Source organism: Cyclopterus lumpus, chromosome 12, assembly GCF_009769545.1.
Source record: "Cyclopterus lumpus isolate fCycLum1 chromosome 12, fCycLum1.pri, whole genome shotgun sequence".
Taxonomy (NCBI): domain Eukaryota; kingdom Metazoa; phylum Chordata; class Actinopteri; order Perciformes; family Cyclopteridae; genus Cyclopterus; species Cyclopterus lumpus.
The window spans coordinates 19128771-19153279 of record NC_046977.1 but is presented as its reverse complement, the minus strand read 5'-3'; the positions used below and the strand labels follow the sequence as shown (position 1 = coordinate 19153279).

The window sequence follows — 24509 nt, the reverse complement described above, 5'->3', positions numbered from 1 at the left end:
TCCCTCTCATTTCCTTCCTTTTACTTTTTTAATTTATATTTGCTCTCACTGTGACTTTATACTGAATTATTCTTCCTTGCGAGCCACAAACCCAACACTTTTCAAATTCACCGCTCCGGGACTCAAATACATACACCCTCCACCGTCTACCTGCCTCATGCAGTAGCCCACTTGCAGCCATTTCCATTGTTGTAAACATATCAGTGCCTGGTTACATTTGTTCTGTGGAACTATTTATTTTCTCAAAACATTCTCTGCCAGATGTTCGCTGCTGATGCGTTGGAGTGAGGCGCACAGTCGTTACGTCACTGTCCGGGGTTTCCTAGTGAAGTGAACCCTACGGCGTCATGGCGGAGGCCGGTTGTCGGAAGACCCTGGATTGAAATGCCAGCTTTCTACAATCACAGTTGACCAGCGACCATTAGACTTTGCTTACATCTTAATCGGGAAGGGGGACTTATTCTGGTTTTTGAAAGGAGAGTAAAAACCAACACTGCACCAGTTCTTCCGAACTGAATCGTTCGGGGCTGATCTCCCTGACTGGGAGATAGCTAGCTGGCTGGCTAGCTAGCTAGCGTAAGGTAGCGTTAGCTATCGCAGCTGCTAGCTCGCCTGTTAAATAAGAGAAGAAAGGACCTCTGAAGCGGAAAGGCGGATTTAAACAACACTTACATTGGAGTTGGCAGGTAACAGTGATTAACATCAGGTAACATACAGCGTGGAGTTACTTATCCCCTAGTTCAGTGAGAAAGAAAGCTAACGTTGCATGTTGATGTGGTAAAAGCCGCGAGAAGTGAGCGGCGAATGAAAACAAGATGGAAGAGGGTGAAGTTAGGTTAGCTAATTTTTTTACTAATGCATACTAAATAAGTTCCGTACTCTCTAGTGGTCCACTACTTGCACAGACTTTTGCGTAGTTAAATGTCGTCTACTGCTAAACCCCGGGTATCGACTACAACCGGAAAGCGAACATTCCAGCGGGTCCCTGCTAAAATGAACTAGCGCAAAGTTTTGTCATTTTGTTAGCTTCCCTGCTAGCCTCGTGCTTCACAACGTTAGCTCACGCTACTTTCCTTGGCAACCTCAGTAAACGCTGGACTCTCATCCCTCTCATGTTTACCAAACCCACGTTAGCGTTAAATGAGAACTATTGCACGCCATTTAACGTTTGACCCGCATGGTTGCGGCACATGTTATGAGATTATAACGGCAACTTTTGCTTTTAGTGATTTTTAAGTGTTATGATTGTGTAACGCAGAAAATCATCATACTAGCACAACACATGAGAGCTAACGTTAGCAAACAGCAATTAGTTAACGTGATACAAATGTCGCATTAAAGTAGCCAATATTAATCACTGATGGTAGCAATACGATAATGTCGACTTTGTTTTCGCGATAGTGCTCTCCTTTGTGATTTGGAGATAAAATACTGTCTGGCGCGTTGGCAGTGTCTGCATACATTACTGCCAACGTACCCCGCCAATAGCTAATGTTGGCGTCATTAGCCGGTGTTAGCTAGTTAGCTTCATGCTAACTTTTAGCCCCACTAAGACTTGATGACATAAAGGTTGGCATAAGTCTGTTTATTATGTGTGGTCTTGTCTGAGGTTAACGAGGTTATTTCGGGTCCGGAGTGCCTGTGTAGCTTCGTGTAGATATGAAAACACGCTGCTGCTGCGCAGGCCCGAGAGGCCTCTGCGGTGAGGAAAACCAATACAGCGAAGGTTTAGGTGAACAGTTACGTTAACGTTACATGAAGCTGCTGCCATTCACTCACCCTCTTATTTTAGCTCTATTAATTAAAATAAAAATAAAAAAGTGTTTTTGTGAGCTACGGAGACAGTTAATGTTCCTCAAAACTAAAACGGAGAGCATAAACTACCTCTCGCAAATAGTTCAAAATATCTCGTGCTTCAGTGTATTGACAGCTCCACACGGACGAGGCTGTAGTTGGTCAGAGATAGTGTACTGATGCTCCTGCAGTGTGCACATTGATGGCTTCATCACATTCTCTTCACACATACTGCAGGGAAAGCATGATGTTAATGCCATTGGATAGCTTTGATAAAGGCACCGCTGTTCCCAGACAGTATATCTAATGCTCTTGATGTGTATCTTCTCATACAGGTTAACCACGTGGAACACAATACTACAGGTTGTCAGGGGGGGGTCTATATTTTGGATTTCAACATGGCTGGACGAGTTGAGGATGAAAGTGTAAGCAACAGCAGTGGAGAATCAAGGTAAATTAACTGATCCAATTTCACAACAGGACATCATAGTACTTTGATGATAGTGACACACTTTTGTTTTATACAAGTGCCATCTCGGATGACACAGGTGATAATCTATTGATTATATCAACTGTGTATCTGACCCTTATTTTTACACAGACTGGATAAGAATACTTTCATACCCCATTTCTTTTGTCTCGTACACTGAGATCTTCAGTTTCTTTCCACTGAGATGTGTCTTAGAAAGTTACAGACAGATGTTCTAATGGAATGTAGCTCACGGACGGCTAATCCAATTTAAATTGCACTTTCTCAGACACACACACATAGACATCCATGCCTCGATGGTGCCATCTAGCTACATTAACACTGATGTAAATTAATGATGGGGCACCCGTCATTGGCAAAATAAATATGCTGGAAGCGTGCACCATTCATCAGTGCCAGAATAGATACCAGTCAAGTTTAATAAAGACCAACATATATAGAAAAGGGTCAATTTTTTTGTTGGAGGAATTATAAGGACACTGGTATTAACATATTTTGAATGAGTACAGTATGAGGAACTGATTTGCTCTGTCAATTATTCATCTATTAATTACTAATGCACACATTTATGTTTAAATATTTTCTCTTTAAATGTGACAGTAATTCTGACGATGAATCCGGTTCTGGATCGGGCTCAGCGTCGGGCTCCGCCTCGGGCTCCAGTTCCAGCTCCTCCAGCAGCAGCAGCCAATCAGGGAGCAGTGACTCAGGAAGTGGCTCAGACTCTGGCAGCCCGTCAGATTCTGACACAGAGAAATCGAAGGAGAAGATGGAACCGCCAAATAAGTCAAACATTGATGGAGCTGAGGTAAAGAAATGTTACTTCAATGAAATTAGCACGATAATAGTTAAATAATTTGTAAAATGACACTCCAACATTTGCTTTATTTATTATTAATTTAACTTGACATGTGGAGAAAATGGAATGAGTTGATCATTGCGTGTTAACTATAAAGTTGCCGTTATATATTCGGCATCAAAGTGTTTAACTCTGTTTGGAACTTTTTGTCAAAAGAAACGTAACATTTTCTTGCATCTTTATGGCAACATTACGTTCTAATAGCTTGTCATGTAGAGTTGCAATACTCAAGATTTCAGATGGTTTGACCGTCGACCCTTTCACACGGAGATTCCTCAATACTGCCTTAAAGAAGCTCCGCTATGCAGGCTTTCCTTTTTCGCTCAGAATTAAGTAATGGTGGCCTAATGCTGCCCCACCGCGCGATTTCAGATAGCAATTCCACATCACAGGAACAAAAGAGGCGGGACGTCTAACACAACAGCCTCTGCGGCCCGCTGTGTCGGCTGTCCCTTTTCACACAGCTGTGGCTCGGCTCTGACTTCCGCCGCTGCCGACTCAGCGCCGAAACAACTCTGTCCTCTCATACAGAAGACGAGGCGGAATAACGGCACTACAGTCCCGCCTTCAACATGCTGTGTGAAAGGGGCTTTAGTCACATGACACATTTTTGGAGCACCATTAGTGGCACACAGTTTCTTTTTGGGTGTTTAACACAGTGCCTGACTCTTGTCAAGTGAATGCTTGTTAACCTGGTCCTGTATTTTTGCTAACTTTCCACTAAACACATTGATTACAGTTCTGGAAGTCCAACCCAAGTATCCTAGCAGTGCAGAGATCGGCTATGCTCAGAAAACAGCAACTTCAGCAGCAGCAGCAGCAGAAGAGACAAAGCTCCTCAAATAGTGGCTCTGATGAGGTTTGTTTAAATTGATCCCCAATACACTTGACTGGGAATCAATGGGAACTAATTAAAACCTTTTGGAGGCTTCATTCATCTACTTAGCTAGAATTTCTGTAATTGGAGGTGCCCAATAAATGTACGTGAACTTTTTGTCTTTAGGACTCGTCAAGTAGCGATGGATCTGACTCATCAAGTGGATCCAAACGAAGAAGAAATTCTGCCTCCTCTGACTCTGGATCGGGTTCTGGATCTGGGAGTGGTTCTGGATCAGACTCATCAGCGGAGGCCAACAGTGACGAAACGGCATCGGACTATGAGCCTAGTCACAAAATCAAAAGCAGAAAGCCTCCAACAAAGTAAGTGGACAGTTGCCCTTTAATGGATTTCTGGTACGGTTGTAATGTTATACTGGTATTAGAATTGGCAATTATAATACTTTGTGCATTTGCTTATTCAGTGTTTATTTTCACATGCTATCGTGCTGCTGAAATGTAACTAGCATGCTCTGTTTTCAAATCCTTTTTTAAAGGAACAGTTTAGGGGGATTTATTGGCAGCAATGGAATATTGGATTCATAACTATTTACATTAGTGTATAACAACCTGTCACTAAGAATCATTGTGTTTTCATTAGCTTAAAAAGGCCTTTTTATATGTACATGGGGAGCGGGTCCTCTTCCATGGAGTCCGCCATCTTGTACCGCCATGTTTCTACAGCAGCCCAGAACGGACAAACCACATACTGGTTCTTTGTGGAAGCTCTTCGTGTGTTTTCAAATCAAACGGGCCCCAAAGCTAAATTATTAAAGACCGGAGTATTGATATGCTTCAATGTTACTGGGGATTTTTAATCTGTAATTTTACCGCGCTGCAGCGCACATCTCTTCTGCTCTCTCTGTCTGGGCTGAGCTCCTCCAACTACACACAAACACAACAAATTATAATGATGATAATAAGAACAATACCTATACCATGAAAGCGTGGCATTTTCTGTAATGGTTATTGTACTGTGGAATCTCATTCAGTTAAAACTCAACGCAAGGTTACATTATTCTCTTAACTATTTCCCTTTGTAGTGGTCACTTATCATTTAGGTCTTGGATCATGTGACCGTTTAAAGGCATACAAAGGGTGGCATGAGTTTAACGCTGCACATGTATTTTTGGATATGTCTCAGGATGAATTATCGGAATGGGAAGAAAAGCAGCAAACAGAAGAAGAAATCCCAGAAGTGTTCTTCCTCTGAGGATGAGGATGACAACTACAAGAAGACGTCTGCGGGGCAACGGCGGCAGGCCACAGTCAACGTCAGCTACAAGGAGGACGAGGAGCTGAAGACCGATTCAGACGACCTGGTGGAAGTTCTAGGTGAAGATGTTCCGCAACCGGAGGAAGATGAGTTCGAAACACTGGAGAGAGTGATGGACAGCAGGATAGGAAGGAAAAGAGGTAAAGGACAGAGTGCTACAATTGATGATTTAAACTGTAGCTCTGGACAGATATTTAGCCAGGTATGGAATTTAAGGATTGTCATAACATTGTAAGAGTTGTAGGGAGAATGAAGAGATTTGGAATTATTATTTTTAGAGGAAGTTAAGAGATGCCAGAAAGTTGTCAGCTTGACAAAACAGCTTGAACTTCCTGTTTCTCTTTAACATAAAAATACAAGGTCCAGCCCAGTTCTAAGGATGAGTATAGAAATGTTTTACAGTATTTTTTTATTTCTTTCCTAACAGCAACAGGAAGTGTAACCACTGTATACGCTGTAGAAGCAGACGGGGACCCCAATACCAACTTCAATAACAACAAAGAGCCTGGTGAGATCCAGTATTTGATAAAGTGGAAGAACTGGGCCCATATCCACAACACTTGGGAGACAGAGGAGACACTCAAGTTACAGAACGTCAAGGGCATGAAGAAACTGGACAACTTCAAGAAGAAGGACCAGGAGAAAAAGAGATGGTGAGAGCTTGTTTATTTAATAAACCAAGAGCTTTATTAAGCTTTATTACAATGTTAAAACTGGTAAACCACACATTTAACACACCGTCAGTGAAATCTGCACAGCCTTCTACTACTTACTGAGCAGCAGGAAAGACTATAAGGACACATGATGACAACCACATGACAAAAGTAATCAGTCTCAGTGGCCTGCTGTCCTCCCATGACCTCACTCATGCTAAACCCATACTTAAAACCATTTTCATCCTAATGCATACATTTTAAATAAAAGTAAGACTGTATTATAGACCAAATGTCACCATCTCTAACCTGTCCGATGTAACTGTTATTGACAGATTACAGTTATTACTGTTATTGACAGATTTTTGTTCCTTTTAAACATAAACTTGCCTAATTAAACAAAACCGATTTGATCCTGTTGAACCTGGGTTCAGTGTGACTGGCATGTGACTAATGCCACATGGACCTGTACATGTACAGTGCTTTTCTAGTCTTCCGACCACTCAGTGCTTTAACACTAGATTACATAATTCACCCATTTATACACTGATGGGAGGAGCTATGGTTCCACCTGCATAGTCAAGTCAGTTTATTTTGTATAGCCCAATATCACAAATTACAAACTCCCCTCAGAGGGCTTTACAATTTGTATACATACGGCATCCCTGAACTTTGACCTCACATCGGATCAGGAAAAAATGCCAAAAAATAGAGAGAAACCCCTTCAGGAGAGCAACAGAGGTGGATCCCTCTCCTCAGCTCCACATCAGCAGTAGCTAACATTTCACACACCGTAGGCACAGCTACAGGAGCAATTTTGGGGTTAAGTGTCTGGTCCAAGGACACATCGGCATGGGCTAGCAGAGCCGGGGATCAAACCGCCGATCCTCTGATTGAAGGACGACCCTGCTCTCCACTGATCCACAGCCGCCCCACATGACTCCATGCAACCATCTGCTCCATGTGACTGACTATTTTGGTCATCTCCATTGGTTATGATTTTAATCACATTTGTCCCTGGAGTCTCTCCTGAGAAACATTTATTTGTTTGATTATAGAAACATTAGTGGGTCAGCTTGGTTCGTCTTTTGCTTCAGCGCTGTCGGCATCAACAATTTCCTAATTTCGGAAAAATTGTTGGTTTGGCGCAGATAAGAAACGGAATGCAGGGCCGTTGCTTATTTTCTAATGCTTTTGGTCCTTTCCCCAGGTTAAAGGCGGCTTCACCAGAGGATATCGAGTACGTCAATTGTCAGGAAGAAATGATGGATGACCTTCACTCTCAGTACCAGCTTGTAGAGCGAATCATAGGTGCACTTTCTACAAGTTTTCTTTCCTCTGAATGCATTTGATGCTGTCGGATTTGTGTAACTAAATAGGTCTCTGAATTCCTTTTGAGCAGGACATTCAAACCAGAAGTCAGCGGCTGGTTACCCAGACTACCTGTGCAAGTGGCAGGGTTTACCATACTCCGAGTGTAGCTGGGAAGATGGAGCTCTGATCGGCAGAAAGTTCCAGAAATGCATCGACAACTACATGAGCAGAAACCAGTCCAAGTTCATTCCATCAAGGGACTGCAAGGTAATGCATTATGTCTTGAGAGAGTGATTTTAATTTAGTTTATCTTGGTGTAACGTCTTCTGGGTCAGTATCCAGACTGAACTAAACTGAGTTTTGACTAAAACACGGACTATCGCTAACTGATGTTCTTTCCTGTAGGTGCTCAAACAGAGACCCAGGTTTATGCCTATGAAGAAGCAGCCAAGTTACATAGGAGGTGATGGACTGGAGCTCCGAGACTACCAGTTGGACAGTTTGAACTGGATGGCCCACTCCTGGTGCAAGTACGATTTTAAGAAATCCTTAATTCTCAACTTTCATCGTCTGAATGTCCATTCTGTAATTATTTTGCGGGGGAGGGGGGCTATAAATGTAATATATTCCATCATCATATGCTGGATGCACCATCCTTCGGCAGTGTGAATCAGGTCAACAATATGAGTTGACACTGTTTCTCTCCTTGGCTTTGTCTTCATTCATAGAGGCAACAGTTGCATCCTTGCTGATGAGATGGGGTTAGGCAAGACCATCCAGACAATCTCTTTCCTCAACTGCCTGTTCAATGATCATCAACTGTACGGACCCTTCTTGCTGGTTGTGCCTCTCTCTACACTTACCTCCTGGCAGAGAGAAATCCAACTCTGGGCCCCCAACATGAATTTTGTGGTCTATCTGGGAGACATCAGCAGCAGGAATATGGTACGCTGGTTCAAACACCTGTTACACAAACACACTTTCTTCAACTCTATTGATACCTCATCCACTTATACAGGAATGGAAGGTTAAGATGAATGGATAACAGCAGCAAAAACACCAGTTTGTTCGTGACCGTCTTCATGTTTTCCATGTTTTCTCGTGTTTTCATTTAATAGATCAGGACACATGAGTGGATCCATGGCCATAGCAAGAGACTGAAATTCAACATCCTTCTCACAACATATGAGATTCTTCTCAAAGACAAGGTCAGCAGCTACTTCACTTATTCATAGCATTTGGGCTTGCTGTTGTTGATCACGTAATTGTCTTCATTTATGACACATTAAATGTTCATCTCTAAAGCTGTGCAGTATGATATTAGTATATGTAAAAACCTGTAACATTTTTGTTTCGCCAGTCATTTTTGGGCAATGTCAACTGGGCCTTCATTGGTGTGGATGAGGCGCACCGACTAAAGAATGATGACTCCCTCCTCTACAAGACCATGATGGACTTCAAATCCAATCACAGGCTTCTGATCACAGGAACGCCACTGCAGAACTCCCTGAAGGAGCTCTGGTCCCTGCTGCACTTCATTATGCCCGAGAAGTAGGACATGTCAATTGTTATGCTTCGATACTAACTTGTGCCAAATTAGACTCAACTCGCTTTTATAACACGGTATTTCCCCCAAATTTGGGGATATCGTCGCAGTACTCCTTGATGCCGCTGTCGGGTGCAAAAGAGCTGGTCCTTCAGCTTGGTGTTTAAGAATGATTTTGTATACCAATGGTGTGTTTACAGGTCTTGGGGAGTACTGCTGCATATTCAAAGCAAACGGGGATGTAGCCCTTTGTGTCTCCAAAGAGAGCTGTGTAAAGTCTGATGAATTGCCTCAAGTGGTGTCAGTTGGGGCTGAAAAGGTTGCGATGTACAGTAGTGGTATAGCAATGTATCAAGAAACTTTTATGATACAAACAAACCAATGAGACAAGTTGTACAAAGTAAGAATTGTTGACACTAAATCAGTTTGGTACCTTTTGTTCTCAGGGGGACTAAATCAAGGATTGTATTTTTCTTGTCCAATGATTTGACTGGATTGCCACACCACCACTCATGTGTTTTGTATGTCTTGTTCCTCAAGGTTTCACTCTTGGGAGCTGTTCGAGGAGGCGCATGGTAAAGGCAGGGACTCGGGCTACACAAGTCTGCACAAAGAGCTGGAGCCTTTTTTACTGCGCCGAGTCAAGAAGGATGTGGAGAAATCTCTTCCTGCCAAAGTGGAACAGATCCTCAGAGTGGAGATGAGTGCTATCCAGAAACAGTATTACAAGTAAGAGCTGGGCCCTTTCAATCCAAAACATGTAGATTTTACATCTGCTTAAGCTCAGTTGATCAGTTTTCACCTCCTGCTTGAGAAGAGTTTGTCATTATGGATTATGATTTTTAGTTAATCAAATGTTGCTGCTAAATAGAGCTACACAGTTTGCAATTTTCTTGGCTGATTCACGTTTCATCAACAATGGTTATTTGCATTTAAAAAAAATCTTGGCATTAGTAGTTCTAATATGTTATTTGCTGCTTAGAGCTAGCGTTGGGAAAGTAAACGGATCATAGTTGAACACATCGTGATAGTGTTATCATTTGCCTTCACCAAATACTAATTGTTTACCAAGTCAGTTCAACCTTGCTTTATATTAGCGGTTGTGCTGTAAGCGGACAAGCCAGTCACTGCAGGTTCTCTGTGCAGCATACATGGGAAAGATTTACAATATAACAACTTTACTGATGTTAGGCTTATTTTGGACTCTCAATTGTGACACACTAACGACATGTGGTGCTAGTGGCTGTGATGTAACGGTCGGTAAAACTAACATGTGCCACATGTATGTAAGGGGCGATAAATCTGAAGTATGAGGTTGGTTTTGATTGGCTGCTGATTAATCAACTATAATTTGTTTTGTGATCAGATGGATCCTGACCAGGAACTATAAGGCTCTGAGTAAGGGCAAAGGCAGCACGTCAGGCTTCCTGAACATCATGATGGAGCTGAAGAAGTGTTGTAACCACTGTTACCTTATCAAGCACCCAGAGGATATCGAGTTCCTCAACAGAGCTGAAGCCTTACAGGTCTGTTTATTTTATAATTTGGTTACATCAGGTAGTTAATATTTGTTTCTTATTTATCGAAATAAAATAAAATAAAATAGCTGCTGTCAAGTCGGGCAGTTTCCAGCATAATATAAAAAGTTAGAAAATATTAACATCCTGTAAACTCCATTTGTCGGCCAGCTGTTTGCAGACCATGTTAGGATTTATTTATCTTTGTGTTGTAAATATATTGAAGTTGAAATGTGTTTATTAGCTATTGGGTTATATCTTGTATTTTCATGTATACTTTGTAAAGCACTTTTTCATTGTTCATTTTGATAAATGCTATAGAAATAACCAACCACATAAACTGTTTAACAGATAAAATCCTTAATTGTACAGCATGAGAATAATATCTTCTATTGGATCATTAAATATCACAAGTACACAGAAGATTTTCTTCAAAAGGTCCAAACTAAGGGCCGATCAGCTTTCGACCAGCCGTCTCATGTTTTTTGCTCAAACTGTATGCTTTTATTCCGATGAATTGTTGCTTGCACAGATTATTACCAAATTAACACAGTTGAGTGCATATTGATTTCCTCATTAATTGGAGAGGATGGACCAGTAATTGTTTGCGCCTCTTTTCCTCCGACAGCAACTGATCCGCAGCAGTGGGAAACTGGTCCTGTTGGACAAACTGCTGGTGCGCTTGAAGGAGCGAGGCCACCGAGTCCTCATCTTCTCCCAGATGGTACGAATGCTGGATATCCTGGCTGATTATCTGAGGAGCCGGCAGTTCCTCTTTCAGGTAGTTACTTAAATTGTTCACAATCAGACATACTTACAGAGATACAGTATGCAGACCAGCTCAGCAGAAGTATGAATTTTCATCTACATATTTCTGTTACACATTTCTGAATGTTAAATGTTGTACATTTGCGTAGAGATTAGATGGCTCCATCAAGGGGGAGATGAGGAAGCAGGCGTTGGATCATTTTAATGCAGAGGGCTCAGAGGTAAGTTGTATGCATTGTATCCATTAAATATACTTTGTACTTCATTTAAATTAGCCAGGACTGGAACATGTATAACCAACCTCCATTTGTGTGCCCAGGATTTTTGCTTCTTGTTATCAACGCGTGCTGGAGGTCTTGGTATCAATCTGGCATCAGCTGACACAGTAGTGATTTTTGACTCCGACTGGAACCCCCAGAATGATCTGCAGGCACAGGCCAGAGCCCACAGGATCGGACAGAAAAGACAGGTAAGTCACAGCTGCCGTAAACCTCACTACACTATGGAGTTGGTTACCGGTGGCAACAAGAACACAGAAAGTGTGAAGCAGCGAAAAGAAATGTTATGTTGGCATTAACAAAAAGTGCAGCTCCTCTCAGCTGAGCCCACTGAGATTATTATATGTAGTGTCATTATTAAATGATGGAAAGTAATGTTGGGTCAAGATTGCTTAAAAAGGTGTTGACCGCCGGAAGCAAAGTTGTGGGATAGTAGGCAGTGTTTTTTTACTTAAGCAAAAGTAGCAATGCCACAATTCATATTTTAATTATATTTAATTTTAAAATTATTCAGTTCGATTCCATTTATATATATATTCCAAAATCACACATTTGGTTTCAAATTGAGTAAAAGTACAGAAGTATTTTCAACAAAATGTACTGGCATAGAAAGTACTCATTAGCCAGACTGGCTAATTTAAAAGATATATATTAATAAACACACATTATACCTACGTGATGGGCATTTTCATCTCTGACATCACATTTATGAGTGAATGTTTTGTTTGACAAATAAAATCTAAAGTAACGAGTAGAGTAGAATGTACAGTAATGAAATGTAGTGGAGTTTAAAGTAGCAATTACACAAGTACCCAAATATTGTAGTACTTAAAGTTACTGTGAGGAACTTTTATACTGGATTTGAAATAGTCTCACTGTCATACCGATGCCTCTATATGACCTACACCAAGGGTCACAAACAGGTGGTCCACAGACTGGGTCCGGACCCAGACGCCGTTGTCTCTGAACCGAAAACCGATACATAATTGAGAATTATAAAATTTTCATGGATCACTTCTATTTAACCGGCACAGCTTTTCTAGCCTTTACGGCTCTCGTTCAGCGGTCCAGGAAACACACCGACCAACACGCGTTGTAAATGTCTCACAAAGATGTCTCATGTTCAGCGATATAAAAAGCAGCGATGTGAAGCGCCACTACGAGACGAAGTTCAGATCTTTTGAGCAAACGGACCGACTCACATCCAAAATGAAGGCACTTTTTCTTTTTTCTTTTTTACTGATAACTTAAAGAGCCAAGTTCAATTAACACAAACAAATAAAAAAAAACTGTAAACAAGGCATTACTGTATGTTTTAACTTTTAAGAGTTAAAAATCCAAAACTTGTCAGTTCTTTGAGTTAAAGAGAAAAAGTAAATTGACATAACTAAATAGGGCTGTGATGTTTTGCATACAAAAGTCAACGAAACCATCAGCAAGAAAATTGGCTATTTCTGTATCGTAATTTTTATTTATCAGTGCCACCGGATCAGATTTGGCACGACCAAATCCTGCAGGTTCACCAGAAACTCCTTTTAGCTTAGACTCTAGGGGGGCCTCCGGTAGCGGAGGAGGAGGAGAGCTCTGCACCCGACACCAACGCCTCCTCGTCCTGCCAAGAGAAGAGCTTCGCCTCTTTCCTCCGCCGGTCCCCACTGGGAGCAAACACCGACACCTCGCTGCTTGAGACCCAGGTCCTAATGCTGGGCATGCTGAAGGGAAGGGGGGCACGGGAAAACCAGGGGCAGACCTTCACACCCTGTGGCAGTAAATTGAGAGTTTTTCTAAAGAAATTCTGGTGATTGTAAATATTACTGCTTTTGTCCACAAAGATCGCCAAAATCCACACTCAATAAAGTTCCTCATAGTAGCTTCAAGTACAATATTTAATTACATTTCACCACTGTAATTGGCCTGTCTGGACCTACTCGCATAATCTATAGCATGCATGGAAATAATTGATCAACCGTAACCAAATACTCTCCTAAAATGTGTTTAAATATATATATTTCACTGTTTGCTTATGTACTTGCAGGTGAATATCTACCGTCTGGTGACGAAGAGCTCAGTGGAGGAGGAAATCATTGAGAGGGCGAAGAAGAAAATGGTGCTGGATCACCTTGTTATCCAGAGGATGGACACCACAGGGAAAACTGTCCTCCATACCGGTGCTGCTCCCTCCAGGCAAGCACAGCTTACCCGCATACCATATTCTGCTGCTTGACTGCCTTTCCTCCTTTTGCCCACGACAAGTCATGTCATTAATGAGTGCAATTTACTTATCTACCCGAAGTCACATGATTTATTCTGTATTGTTTGTACTTCTCTCAAACGTTACTGCTACACTTTGCAGTTATCTGACTTTAGTGTGTTTTATGACATACAGCTCAGCACCATTCAACAAAGAGGAGCTGTCTTCCATCCTGAAGTTTGGTGCTGAGGAGCTTTTCAAAGAGCCAGAGGGCGAGGAGCAGGAGCCTCAGGTATGTAGTTGTATACTTAAGGATGTGTGTGCATAATCACAACTTCTCTCTAAAATCTTTCGGAGCAGCAAGTCATGGCCTTTTCTGCTCTGTAGGAAATGGACATCGACGAGATCCTCAAAAGAGCTGAGACCAGGGAAAATGATCCTGGACCCTCCACAGTGGGAGAACAACTGCTGTCTCAGTTCAAGGTATGTCAAAATAAAAATAAAGTACATCCACACAAAGTTGGGATGCTCTTCGGAAATGTAACATTCACAGTTTTGTCTTTACCTGTGCAGGTGGCCAACTTCTCCATGATGGACGAGGAGGAAATAGACATAGACTCTGAGCGTAGTCATCGGAGTTGGGACGACATCATTCCTGAGGAACAGAGGAGGAGGATGGAGGAAGAGGAGAGACAGAAGGAGCTAGAGGAAATCTACTTGCTGCCACGCATGAGGAATTGTGCCAAACAGGTACACAAGCAGTCATGGCAAATATAACGTATGATAGATTTTTTAAAGAATTTGTGTGCTGCTCAGTGGTATTGTGAGTTTTGGGTTCTTAATAAACTTCCAAGCGATTTTCTTGGTTTGTGTTAACAGACGAGCTTTAACGCCAGTTCGGGCCGGCAGAGCAGGAACAGGAGGTACTCTGGGTCTGACAGCGACTCCCCCTCAGACCGAAAAAGGCCAAAGAAACGAGGGCGGCCTCGGACCATTCCACGAGAAAATATCAAGGGCTTCAGCGATGCTGAGATTCGGAGGTGATTATAACAACTCTTATTAATCTCCTCCTCCTTTCTACGTTTTCCTGTTTACATCTCTGACTTTTTACAGGTTTGTCAAGAGCTACAAAAAATTTGGAGGACCACTGGAAAGGTAAGCCACGTCTGATTTTGTTTTTAACATTTAAAGAAACAACATTCCAGACAGTCTGCTCAACAAGTGTCTTGGTCACTCAGGTTGGATGCTATTGCTCGTGATGCCGAACTTGTGGATAAGTCTGAACAGGATCTGAAACGCCTGGCAGAGACGGTTCACAATGGCTGTGTGAGAACACTACGCGAAAACCCATGTGGACCAGAGAAGACGTCAGGTAACAAAGCGGATCTTTCTACCGATTAATCGGCCCGTGATGGGAAGGTCGCGTGTGTCATTTTTATCAGAGCTGCAACAGTTAGTTGATTAATCATCAGTGATAATGCTCTTTAATGCCTTTGTTCATCGCCTGGGATATTAAAATAGATTGCTGAAACCTTTGTCAGTTGAAGAGTCAGTCACACTTCCCATTGATCGAGGTAGAGCGTTGAAGCTGCCAACAAAAACAGTTCTTCCGCTCAGTTTCTATCACAGTTTTGTAGTTAATTAGTTTTGAGACAAGACCCGGCTTGTACAAGTTAAAGCCTCGTCATGCTGCTGTTCTGCATTTCTCTTATGGTGCGTTCACACCAAACGCTTTACTCGCGACAGTTTACTCGCCAGACAAGTTGTGTTCGTCTTTTGCAACTCCTCTGGTTGTATAGAAGTCTATGCTTCATGTGTTAAAGCTGCATACTGTCTCCTGACCACCAGGGGGCGATTCCTCTGGTTGTATAGAAGTCTATGCGTCATGTGTTAAAGCTGCATTCTCTCTACTGACCATCAGGGGGCGGTGACTCTGGTTGTATAGAAGTCTATGCTTCATGTGTTAAAGCTGCATTATCTCTACTGACCACCAGGGGGTTGTATAGAAGTCAATATAAATGACTCTACTTCTCTCGATTTATTCCATCAGTAAGCATTGTAAATATTAGTTTATGGTCTTAATCTCCAGTTTCAAGTCTTCTTCAATACAGCATGATGTTCATTTAGTAAATGATGGTAATTTAGAGTCGAACAGACCATAAAGAGGAGAATGCTTTAGGGGCTACTGTGATATACAGGGTCTCTACTACGGCGTCCCTCCTTCGCTTTGTATTAATCTCAAATGGCAGAGGGCGTACAAACAAAATGTACTGTGAAGAAGCAAGACGCCATAAACCAAACCACACCACACAAGGCCACGGATATCATATATTTATGGTCTACTATACTACATTTATAAAGGAACACAGATTGCATATCCTGTAAACATTGAAGAAAAAAATGTATATAACTTGCATTCAGCCTAGACTCACCATATGTTACATGTTGAATATATTTAATTGACAATGATATACAACAGAAAGACCTAGTGTTTCACATTGAAGAAGCTTTTTCAAGAATACAGCTTGGGAAAACAAGCCTCATAGAGTTTTTTTTTATGCTTTAGGTGAATCATATCACACACATCAGCTGATCAAAGGTCAGGGATGCAATTTTCCAAAACGGCAAATAAACTATGGTTTATTGGTACTGTGAATAATCTATTTAGCTGGTCGTCTTTCGCATGATTAAATGGCTCATAAAGCACACACCATTAAAGTGCTTTGCTATTTGACCACCAGGAGGCAGAAGAGGGAAGGTGAAGGGCCCAACGTTCAGGATCTCTGGAGTCCAAGTGAATGCTAAGCTTGTCATCTCCCATGAGGAAGAGTTGGCGCCACTCCACAAGGCCATTCCTGCGGACCCCGAGGAGAGAAAGAAGTAAGGTTCCCGATAAACTATTGGACGTCTGTGTTTGTATTGCTCAGTGTAATATCCAATAAGTTAATGGCACATACTCTCATATATCAAGCGACCATGTTGCTAAAAATGACCAAATATATTTGAATATCTAAATCTTTATTCTGTGTGTTTTGGAATAGGTATATGATTCCATGCCATTCAAAGGCAGCACACTTTGACATTGATTGGGGGAAGGAGGACGACTCCAGCCTCCTTATAGGAATCTATGAGTATGGTTACGGCAGCTGGGAGATGATCAAGATGGATCCAGACCTCAATCTCACACACAAGGTGAGAGCCGTCATTAAATATATCTATTGTCTTTGTGTAGAGGGTCATGCATATTGTTTTGAATATGATGTATACTGTGGATGACTTTCTTTGTTAGGCCTCAACTTCTCTAGTTTTCTTTTTTTGTTTTATTTACAATTATAAGTGTTTCTCCATATTCACCTGTTTATTTGTGGGGTCCAGACAAATAATAATTGTATTTTTATTATATATATATATATATATATTCAAATGTCAGTACAGAAGCAAAGTAATTTAAAAGTGTGATGTATTTGTGTTTGGTGATTATAATTTTTTGCACTGTTTCCATTGTTGATCAGCTCCTACCAGACGACCCTGACAAGAAGCCACAGGCCAAACAGCTCCAGACAAGAGCAGACTACCTCATCAAGTTGCTAAGCAAGGACCTGGCCAAAAGAGAAGCCCAGAAACAAGCAGGGACAGTAAGTCTGACATGGCTCATTTCCCCTGCATCACAAACTAGGATGCTTATATACAAGGCTTTTTCAAATTGAATATGGATAGATTCAAATGTATGTCTACCAGAGTCTACCATGCCTCTTTGTTTGTCTGTAGGCCAATTCACGGAAAAGGAAACCACGGAGTAAAAAGAGCAAAACTCTGAAGCCAACTAAGACCGACGAAGTGCTAAAGAGCACTTCGTCAGATCCCCCGTCGGACAAGAGGTCAGATGATGAGGATGAAATCGAGGAGGAAAAGGTACGTTTTCATAGCACTCGCAGAGCTCACATGCTGTGGCATGTACTGGATCATTCCTCTTTTCACTTTGGAATAGATGTGTAATGCGTCTCGGCCCTTTTTAGGAGGTGGTACCAGTGAAGGCGCCGTGCAGACGGAGCCGAGCAGACAGGGTGGTGGCGGTAAAGGAGGACGACGACGACGAAGATGAGGAGCTTGAACAGGAGGACGTTTCTTCATCAGGGGAGAGGGAGGTCATAGATAAAGATATCAAAAAAGATGGCAAAAAGGAGAAGAGGGAGGACAGTTGGGACATTAAAGAGACAAAGGAGCCAAAAGAGAAAAAAGAAACAAAGCCTCTGGAAGCGGTACATAAACAGGAGGAGAGCATAGAAAAGGTGAAATAATAATTCTATATGTGATTTATTCCTTTACGACTATGGACCATAGTCTAGATTAATTAAAGTCATTCATAATCATGCCGTCTGCCAATGTAAAGAAGTGAAGGACAAAGGATGAGTGATTGGCTTGAAATGTATGCTCAATCCTTTTCATCAGATTGAAGTAAAGACTGAGGTACGAGAACGAACCAAGAAAGCCTCCGATGTGCCGGTCCATATTACAGCAGGTGGGGAGAATGTGCCAATATCGGAGGAGTCTGAGGAACTGGACCAGAGGACCTTCAGTGTGGTACGTTTCACTGATAACGACGTCTTCAGTTAATGGCAAATACAGCCTCTTATTGTATATTATATATGTACAAAATGATTGCCTTGACATATAATGTTGTCATTGCCAGAATATAAAAACAGACTTTAATCACTAAGATAAGATCCTGTAGCTGGAGTTAACTAGTTTGAACGTTGCAGTGTAAAGAGAGGATGCGGCCGGTGAAAGCGGCCCTGAAGCAGCTGGACAGACCGGAGAAAGGGCTGTCGGAGCGCGAGCAGCTGGAACACACGAGACAGTGCCTCATCAAGATCGGGGACCACATCACAGAGTGTCTGAAGGAGTATTCCAATCCTGACCAGATCAAACAGTGGAGAAAGTTAGTAGACACATATACACACACACACACACTGTCCATCAACAGAGATTTATGTTGGTGATGTCACAGACTGTCGGTTCTTCGCACATGTAAACCGAGGATTAATGACACAGTTTAACATTAACCGTCACAGTGCGAAATGTAGTTTTACTGACTATCGTTATCCTCCAATATTCAGTAAAACATGTGATCAGGACATCATTTATGTTTTTCTAGTCTCTGTTCATGTTACATTGTAAACAACCAATCAGTGTACATTGACAGAGCTGGTAACGTTAGCAGCATCACTGGCGTTACATTATGATGCGTTCAGGCTCTGTTCAGTGAAAAGTAGTACTGGCTGTAGGTAAATTATAACGTGATTATGATGTGTTCACATGTAATCTAGTAAAATGTATTGTTAGTATGAAACATGAATAAATTCAGTTTGAATTTAAAATAGATCATAAAAACAAGATTTGGTTTATTTCATAAAAATATATATTTTAATTTACTTACCATTTGAATTGTGTGTTTTCATATAAATAGAAAATACTATAAATGACCATAACAAAGTAAAAGTTATTATTTGGATGGTGGTCTGGATCCTTGTAGACCAGCTGCTATAATCAAACAACAAAGGGATCTGTATCTGTTAATATGGATCATCAAACTGATCTGTGATCTGATGCGAACCTTGACTTCAATGATCCGTTGCACCACGAGTCAATGTCTTGAATGAGCTCTAAAACTTGGTTGATATTTATACTATATAAATAAGTTATTATTATTATATTTTCCATATGTTAAGCTGGTGGTGTTTGTCTTTCACAGAAACCTGTGGATATTTGTTTCCAAATTCACGGAGTTTGACGCCAGGAAGCTACATAAACTGTATAAGCATGCAATCAAGAAGAGACAGGAGAACGCCCAGGTATGTGAAAGCCCTGTAGCAACTCTTACTCTTTAGTACAGTGTGACATCCCTTAATGACATTCATCATGACAACTATTCTTTCTTCAGGCAATGGAGCAGAACACTAGAAGTATAAACACCCACGGCTATAAGCATGCAGGTACATCCCGTTTCCCTCTGTTGTACATGGACAATATAATGAGTACGTTGACACAGAACTGATGATTTGTGGTCTTCATCCTCAGACATCGAAAGGCTGAAGGACAACTCTCACCAGGACGACAGCAGCAGGGACAGCTACAGCTCAGACAGGCATCCGCCTTCGGGTCGATACCACGAGAGCAGCAGCAGCAGTAAAGAGAGACACAGCTCAGACTCCCACAGGAAGACCTCCGCCGGGGAGTCCAGGAAAAGACCGTACTCCTTTAGCAACGGCAAAGACCACAGAGACCACTACAGACCAGACAGCAGGGACAGAGACAGACAGGACAGGTGAGGGACCGGTGCCTCTTCCTGAAACAATAGGGACTTTGTAATTGTCACATGTTCGACCCGCTGCTGTCAGGAAACCAAACTCAAGCCCGTTAAGACCATTAAGTTAAAAAGATTAAAATGTCATTGTTTCATATATTTGTAAACAAATGAAAAGTGTCAAAGAATGTGTTTGGAATTCTCTTCATACTATCTGAGCCAAAAGCCGGTTGGTTCCCACCGCAGACCTGAATATTTAAAAGTTTCCTTCATGGTTATCTCTTTGGCCGGTGTACAACAGCGACATGCGGATTGCAGTGCCATTTTGCGACACAAACAAACAAAAATGATTTTATATGTGGAGGATGGATTACTGCAGCTGATACTTCTGGGGAGACGAGCAGGGTCGTCCTTCAATCAAAGGATCGGCGGTTCGATCCACGGCTCCGCTAGTCCATTCCGATGTGTCCCGAGACACTTTAACATTCACACACCGCAGGAACAGCCTGCTGGGCAAATTGGGGGTGAGCCCTGATGTGCAGGTGGTACCTTTCATGTTAGCCCCTCCTAAATGATGACAAGTTGAAGAGCTTAGAGTGGTCAGAAGACTACCATTCAGTATCTCTCCAGATAGCAGCCGGTGAACAGGTTTTAATATATTTCAGCTCTTCTCAGGCTCCTCTTCTCATCAACATCATGATGATCACTAGATGGTATCAATGATGTTCCGGGTGGTTTTCATCACTGCTGTAGAGCCCCCCTGTCCTGGACCGTACACACCAGTTGGTTTTAATTTAATGTATCCTTCTTAAGTTTCCTTAAGAAATACAGCTGTTTATGAGCTTTCTTCACCAGGAAGGAGATGTGAGGATCATATCAGGTTGTTTGTGATGCTGATTCCCAGGAACTTAAAGCTGTTAACTTGCTCCACTGATGTCGACAGGGGTGTGTGTCTTTGACTCCTTATTTAAACTCAACAATCAGCCCCTTGGTTTTACTGACATTGAGCAGCAGGTTGTTCTCTGAGCTCCACTGTGATATGATTTCCTCTCTATATGAATCTCATTGTTTGAAATCTGGCCCGATGACGGTAGTTCTCTTCATGTTTGGGGTAACAGTCTGAACAGGAGGGGGTTGAGCACACACCACTATCGTGGAGGAGTTTTAGCTGCCATTCTGAGCTCCCTGGGGTCTGTTGGGGAGGAAGGTGTACGCATGCTGCCACTTTCCCAGTAGGTCCCCACTGGGTTGTCAGCAGTGTGCCTGGCATACCCTTTCGGAGTTGGGTAAGACATTTAACCCCAAATTGGTCCCGTAGCTGTTCCTAGTGAATGTTAGATAGTCCTGATGGGCACCTTGCGTGGTAGCTCCTCCCATCAGTGTGTGAATGGGTGAATGACGAAAAGTAGTGTTAAAGAGCTTTGAGTGGTCGGAAGACTAGAAAAGAGAAATACAAGTACAGACCATTTACAATGTATCTATCATCCATCTATCTCTCCATTTGCTGTCTCAAAAAATACAGCAACAAAATCTTTGAGCATATCAAAACAATGTATACAGTGTAGTCCAGCTGTTAGTTGTGTTGCCTCAATGACCCTTGCTTTGTGTCTGTGCAGATACCACAACGACAGTAAGCACAGGAAGCTGGAGGAGTTCCGCTCCAGCAGAGACCACCGGCTGGACGTTAAGGATCATTCCCATTCAGAGCACCGCTCTTCCTACCGCTACCACTCCGACTGGCAGGCCGAGCAGCGAGCCTCGGCCAGCGGGCCCCGCTCCCCCCGGGACCAGCGATCGCCCTACGACTCCCGCTCGCCCATGGGACACCGCTCGCCTTTCGACTACTCGTCGGACCACAAGAGCACACCGGAGCAGATCTGGAGCAGCCGCAAGACATAACAGGAGCTGCCCGGGTCTGCCAGTAGCAGCCATAGACTCATCAACACAGCAGATGCCTTACAGGGACTGTGGACTCCGACCGGAAGCTGTCTGAAGCACTGTGTACCAGTCAGTTCAGCATGGCTGTCCTCTCCTCGCTTCAGCTGCAGCTCTTCTCGGTAACCCGGGAGATGAACGCCGGGGGGCGCCTCAAACCAGGCAGAAGAAAATAATAAAATGACAAAATTCAAAGCATATTTTTGTATTAAAGAGTTTAACGCTGCGTCGTTGTGTTCAACAGCGAGCGGCATTTTTCTGTTATTTTTATAAACTTTTTTTTAACTCTGGAAACTCAATTGACCCTGAGTGCTGCCTCATATTCCCACCAACCAATGACACTGGATCCTGTAAATGACTGTTCTCTATGTTTGTCCGTCTGTCTCTGTTTCTCTATCATGCTTAATGTAATTATCTACCTTATTTAAGTGTTGACCCGATGAGAAGTCGGTTGTCATAAATTGCATTACACGTTGATGTAAAGGTGTCTGGTTGACTCCAGTCCGGACTCAGGCTCACCACCTGAAGTACCTCATTTACAGCATTTCTCATTTTCCTCAGCAGGTTTTCTATTTTCCACCAGGCGTGAATTATTTAATAACATATCTTAGTTGTAAAAAGAAATAACCTGGATTGTTGATTTTAGGAGAGCGAGGTTACACTGTTGTAAATTTTTGTAAAATAGTAAATCGGTGGTCTTTTTCCCTCAGGCTTTTTGGATTTATTATGACTCTTTCCCCATCAACTCAGGCTTTTTTGTCGTTCTATAAGTGAGTTCCTGTATAATAGTTATTTCATGATAATACTTTCAGAATATCACTTTCGGTAAAGGGAAAGTTCTTTAATGACTCAGTTTTATCCTGCAGTGCTTCGCTCTTTTGCCTCAGTGTGTCGAAATCAGTAAGTTGGAAGACGGTCGTCTTCCAATAGAAGCACCTGATGGATCTTGAGCTCGACTTTTTACGCTTTTTTTCTTTTCTACGTAGGCAATAATGTCGATGTTTCTATGCAGCCAAGTATATTTGTGGTGAACCACCCAACTGAATGAAGTCACTGTTACGGTTCACACTGTTGTATATAAATCTTCTCTATATTTCAAAATGAATTTACACTGAAAGTGCATGAATTTTTATGAACTGTTTTATATAGTTGTTTATGAAGCCATTAAAATCAATCACTGTACTCACTCGTACCAACTCTTTTAAACACTGTCAAGTTCTTGAGTCTGCTGGTTTGGGGGACACATGGAGGTTTATTGTTGTTGGTCCACTAATGAGGAGGCCTGGTCGGATTGTTTGTGGTGCTCTACAGGGTCACCTCAAAGAACTGGTCAACTCTACAGGGTCACCTCAAAGAACACTTCAACTCTACAGGGTCACCTCAAAGAACTGGTCAACTCTACAGGGTCACCTCAAAGAACACTTCAACTCTACAGGGTCACCTTAAAGAACATTTCAACTCTCTCTAGAGTCACCTCAAAGAACACTTCAACTCTACAGAGTCACCTCAAAGAACACTTCAACTCTCTACAGGGTCACCTTAAAGAACACTTCAACTCTCTACAGAGTCACCTCAAAGAACACTTCAACTCTACAGTCATCTTAAAGAACACTTCAACTCTCTACAGAGTCACCTCAAAGAACACTTCAACTCTCTACAGAGTCACCTTAAAGAACACTTCAACTCTCTACAGAGTCACCTCAAAGAACACTTCAACTCTACAGAGTCACCTCAAAGAACACTTCAACTCTCTACAGGGTCACCTCAAAGAACACTTCAACTCTCTAAAGAGTCACCTCAAAGAACACTTCAACTCTCTACAGAGTCATCTTAAAGAACACTTCAACTCTCTACAGGGTCACCTTAAAGAACACTTCAACTCTCTACAGAGTCACCTCAAAGAACACTTCAACTCTACAGAGTCACCTCAAAGAACACTTCAACTCTCTACAGTCACCTCAAAGAACACTTCAACTCTACAGAGTCACCTCAAAGAACACTTCAACTCTACAGAGTCATCTTAAAGAACACTTCAACTCTACAGAGTCACCTTAAAGAACACTTCAACTCTACAGAGTCATCTTAAAGAACACTTAAACTCTACAGAGTCACCTCAAAGAACACTTCAACTCTCTACAGAGTCACCTCAAAGAACACTTCAACTCTACAGAGTCATCTTAAAGAACACTTCAACTCTACAGGGTCACCTTAAAGAACATTTCAACTCTCTACAGAGTCACCTCAAAGAACACACTTCAACTCTCTATAGTCACCTCAAAGAACACTTCAACTCTCTACAGGGTCACCTTAAAGAACATTTCAACTCTCTAGAGTCACCTTAAAGAACATTTCAACTCTCTACAGGGTCACCTCAAAGAACACTTCAACTCTACAGAGTCATCTTAAAGAACACTTCAACTCTACAGGGTCACCTTAAAGAACATTTCAACTCTCTACAGAGTCACCTCAAAGAACACACTTCAACTCTCTATAGTCACCTCAAAGAACACTTCAACTCTCTACAGGGTCACCTTAAAGAACATTTCAACTCTCTAGAGTCACCTTAAAGAACATTTCAACTCTCTACAGGGTCACCTCAAAGAACACTTCAACTCTACAGAGTCATCTTAAAGAACACTTCAACTCTACAGGGTCACCTTAAAGAACATTTCAACTCTCTAGAGTCACCTTAAAGAACATTTCAACTC

At 42.1% G+C, this 24509-nt stretch overlaps 1 protein-coding gene across 2 annotated transcripts; it reads left to right on the top strand.

Moving 5' to 3' along the window:
• The first annotated feature begins 310 nt into the window (after window positions 1–310).
• chd1 (chromodomain helicase DNA binding protein 1) lies at window positions 311–23007 on the top strand. 2 transcript variants are annotated; one of them, XM_034546303.1, is made up of 36 exons: window positions 311–686; window positions 2130–2245; window positions 2885–3092; window positions 3883–4002; window positions 4147–4343; window positions 5164–5435; window positions 5723–5948; window positions 7159–7259; window positions 7351–7529; window positions 7668–7792; window positions 7991–8207; window positions 8381–8470; window positions 8623–8813; window positions 9349–9537; window positions 10175–10334; window positions 10954–11106; window positions 11243–11314; window positions 11413–11562; window positions 13407–13555; window positions 13758–13854; window positions 13950–14045; window positions 14136–14312; window positions 14442–14602; window positions 14676–14717; window positions 14801–14934; window positions 16304–16442; window positions 16604–16754; window positions 17075–17197; window positions 17331–17474; window positions 17579–17851; window positions 18012–18143; window positions 18323–18501; window positions 19315–19414; window positions 19504–19555; window positions 19641–19887; window positions 21483–23007. In XM_034546303.1, the coding sequence occupies exons 2-36, from the start codon at window positions 2193–2195 to the stop codon at window positions 21763–21765; spliced, it is 5382 nt and encodes a 1793-aa protein (XP_034402194.1). In that variant the 5' UTR covers window positions 311–686; window positions 2130–2192; the 3' UTR covers window positions 21766–23007. The 2 variants fall into 2 exon arrangements, with proteins under 2 accessions (XP_034402194.1, XP_034402195.1); XM_034546304.1 differs by having other exon boundaries at window positions 319–706; window positions 21483–21765.
• The last annotated feature ends 1502 nt before the right edge of the window (window positions 23008–24509 follow it).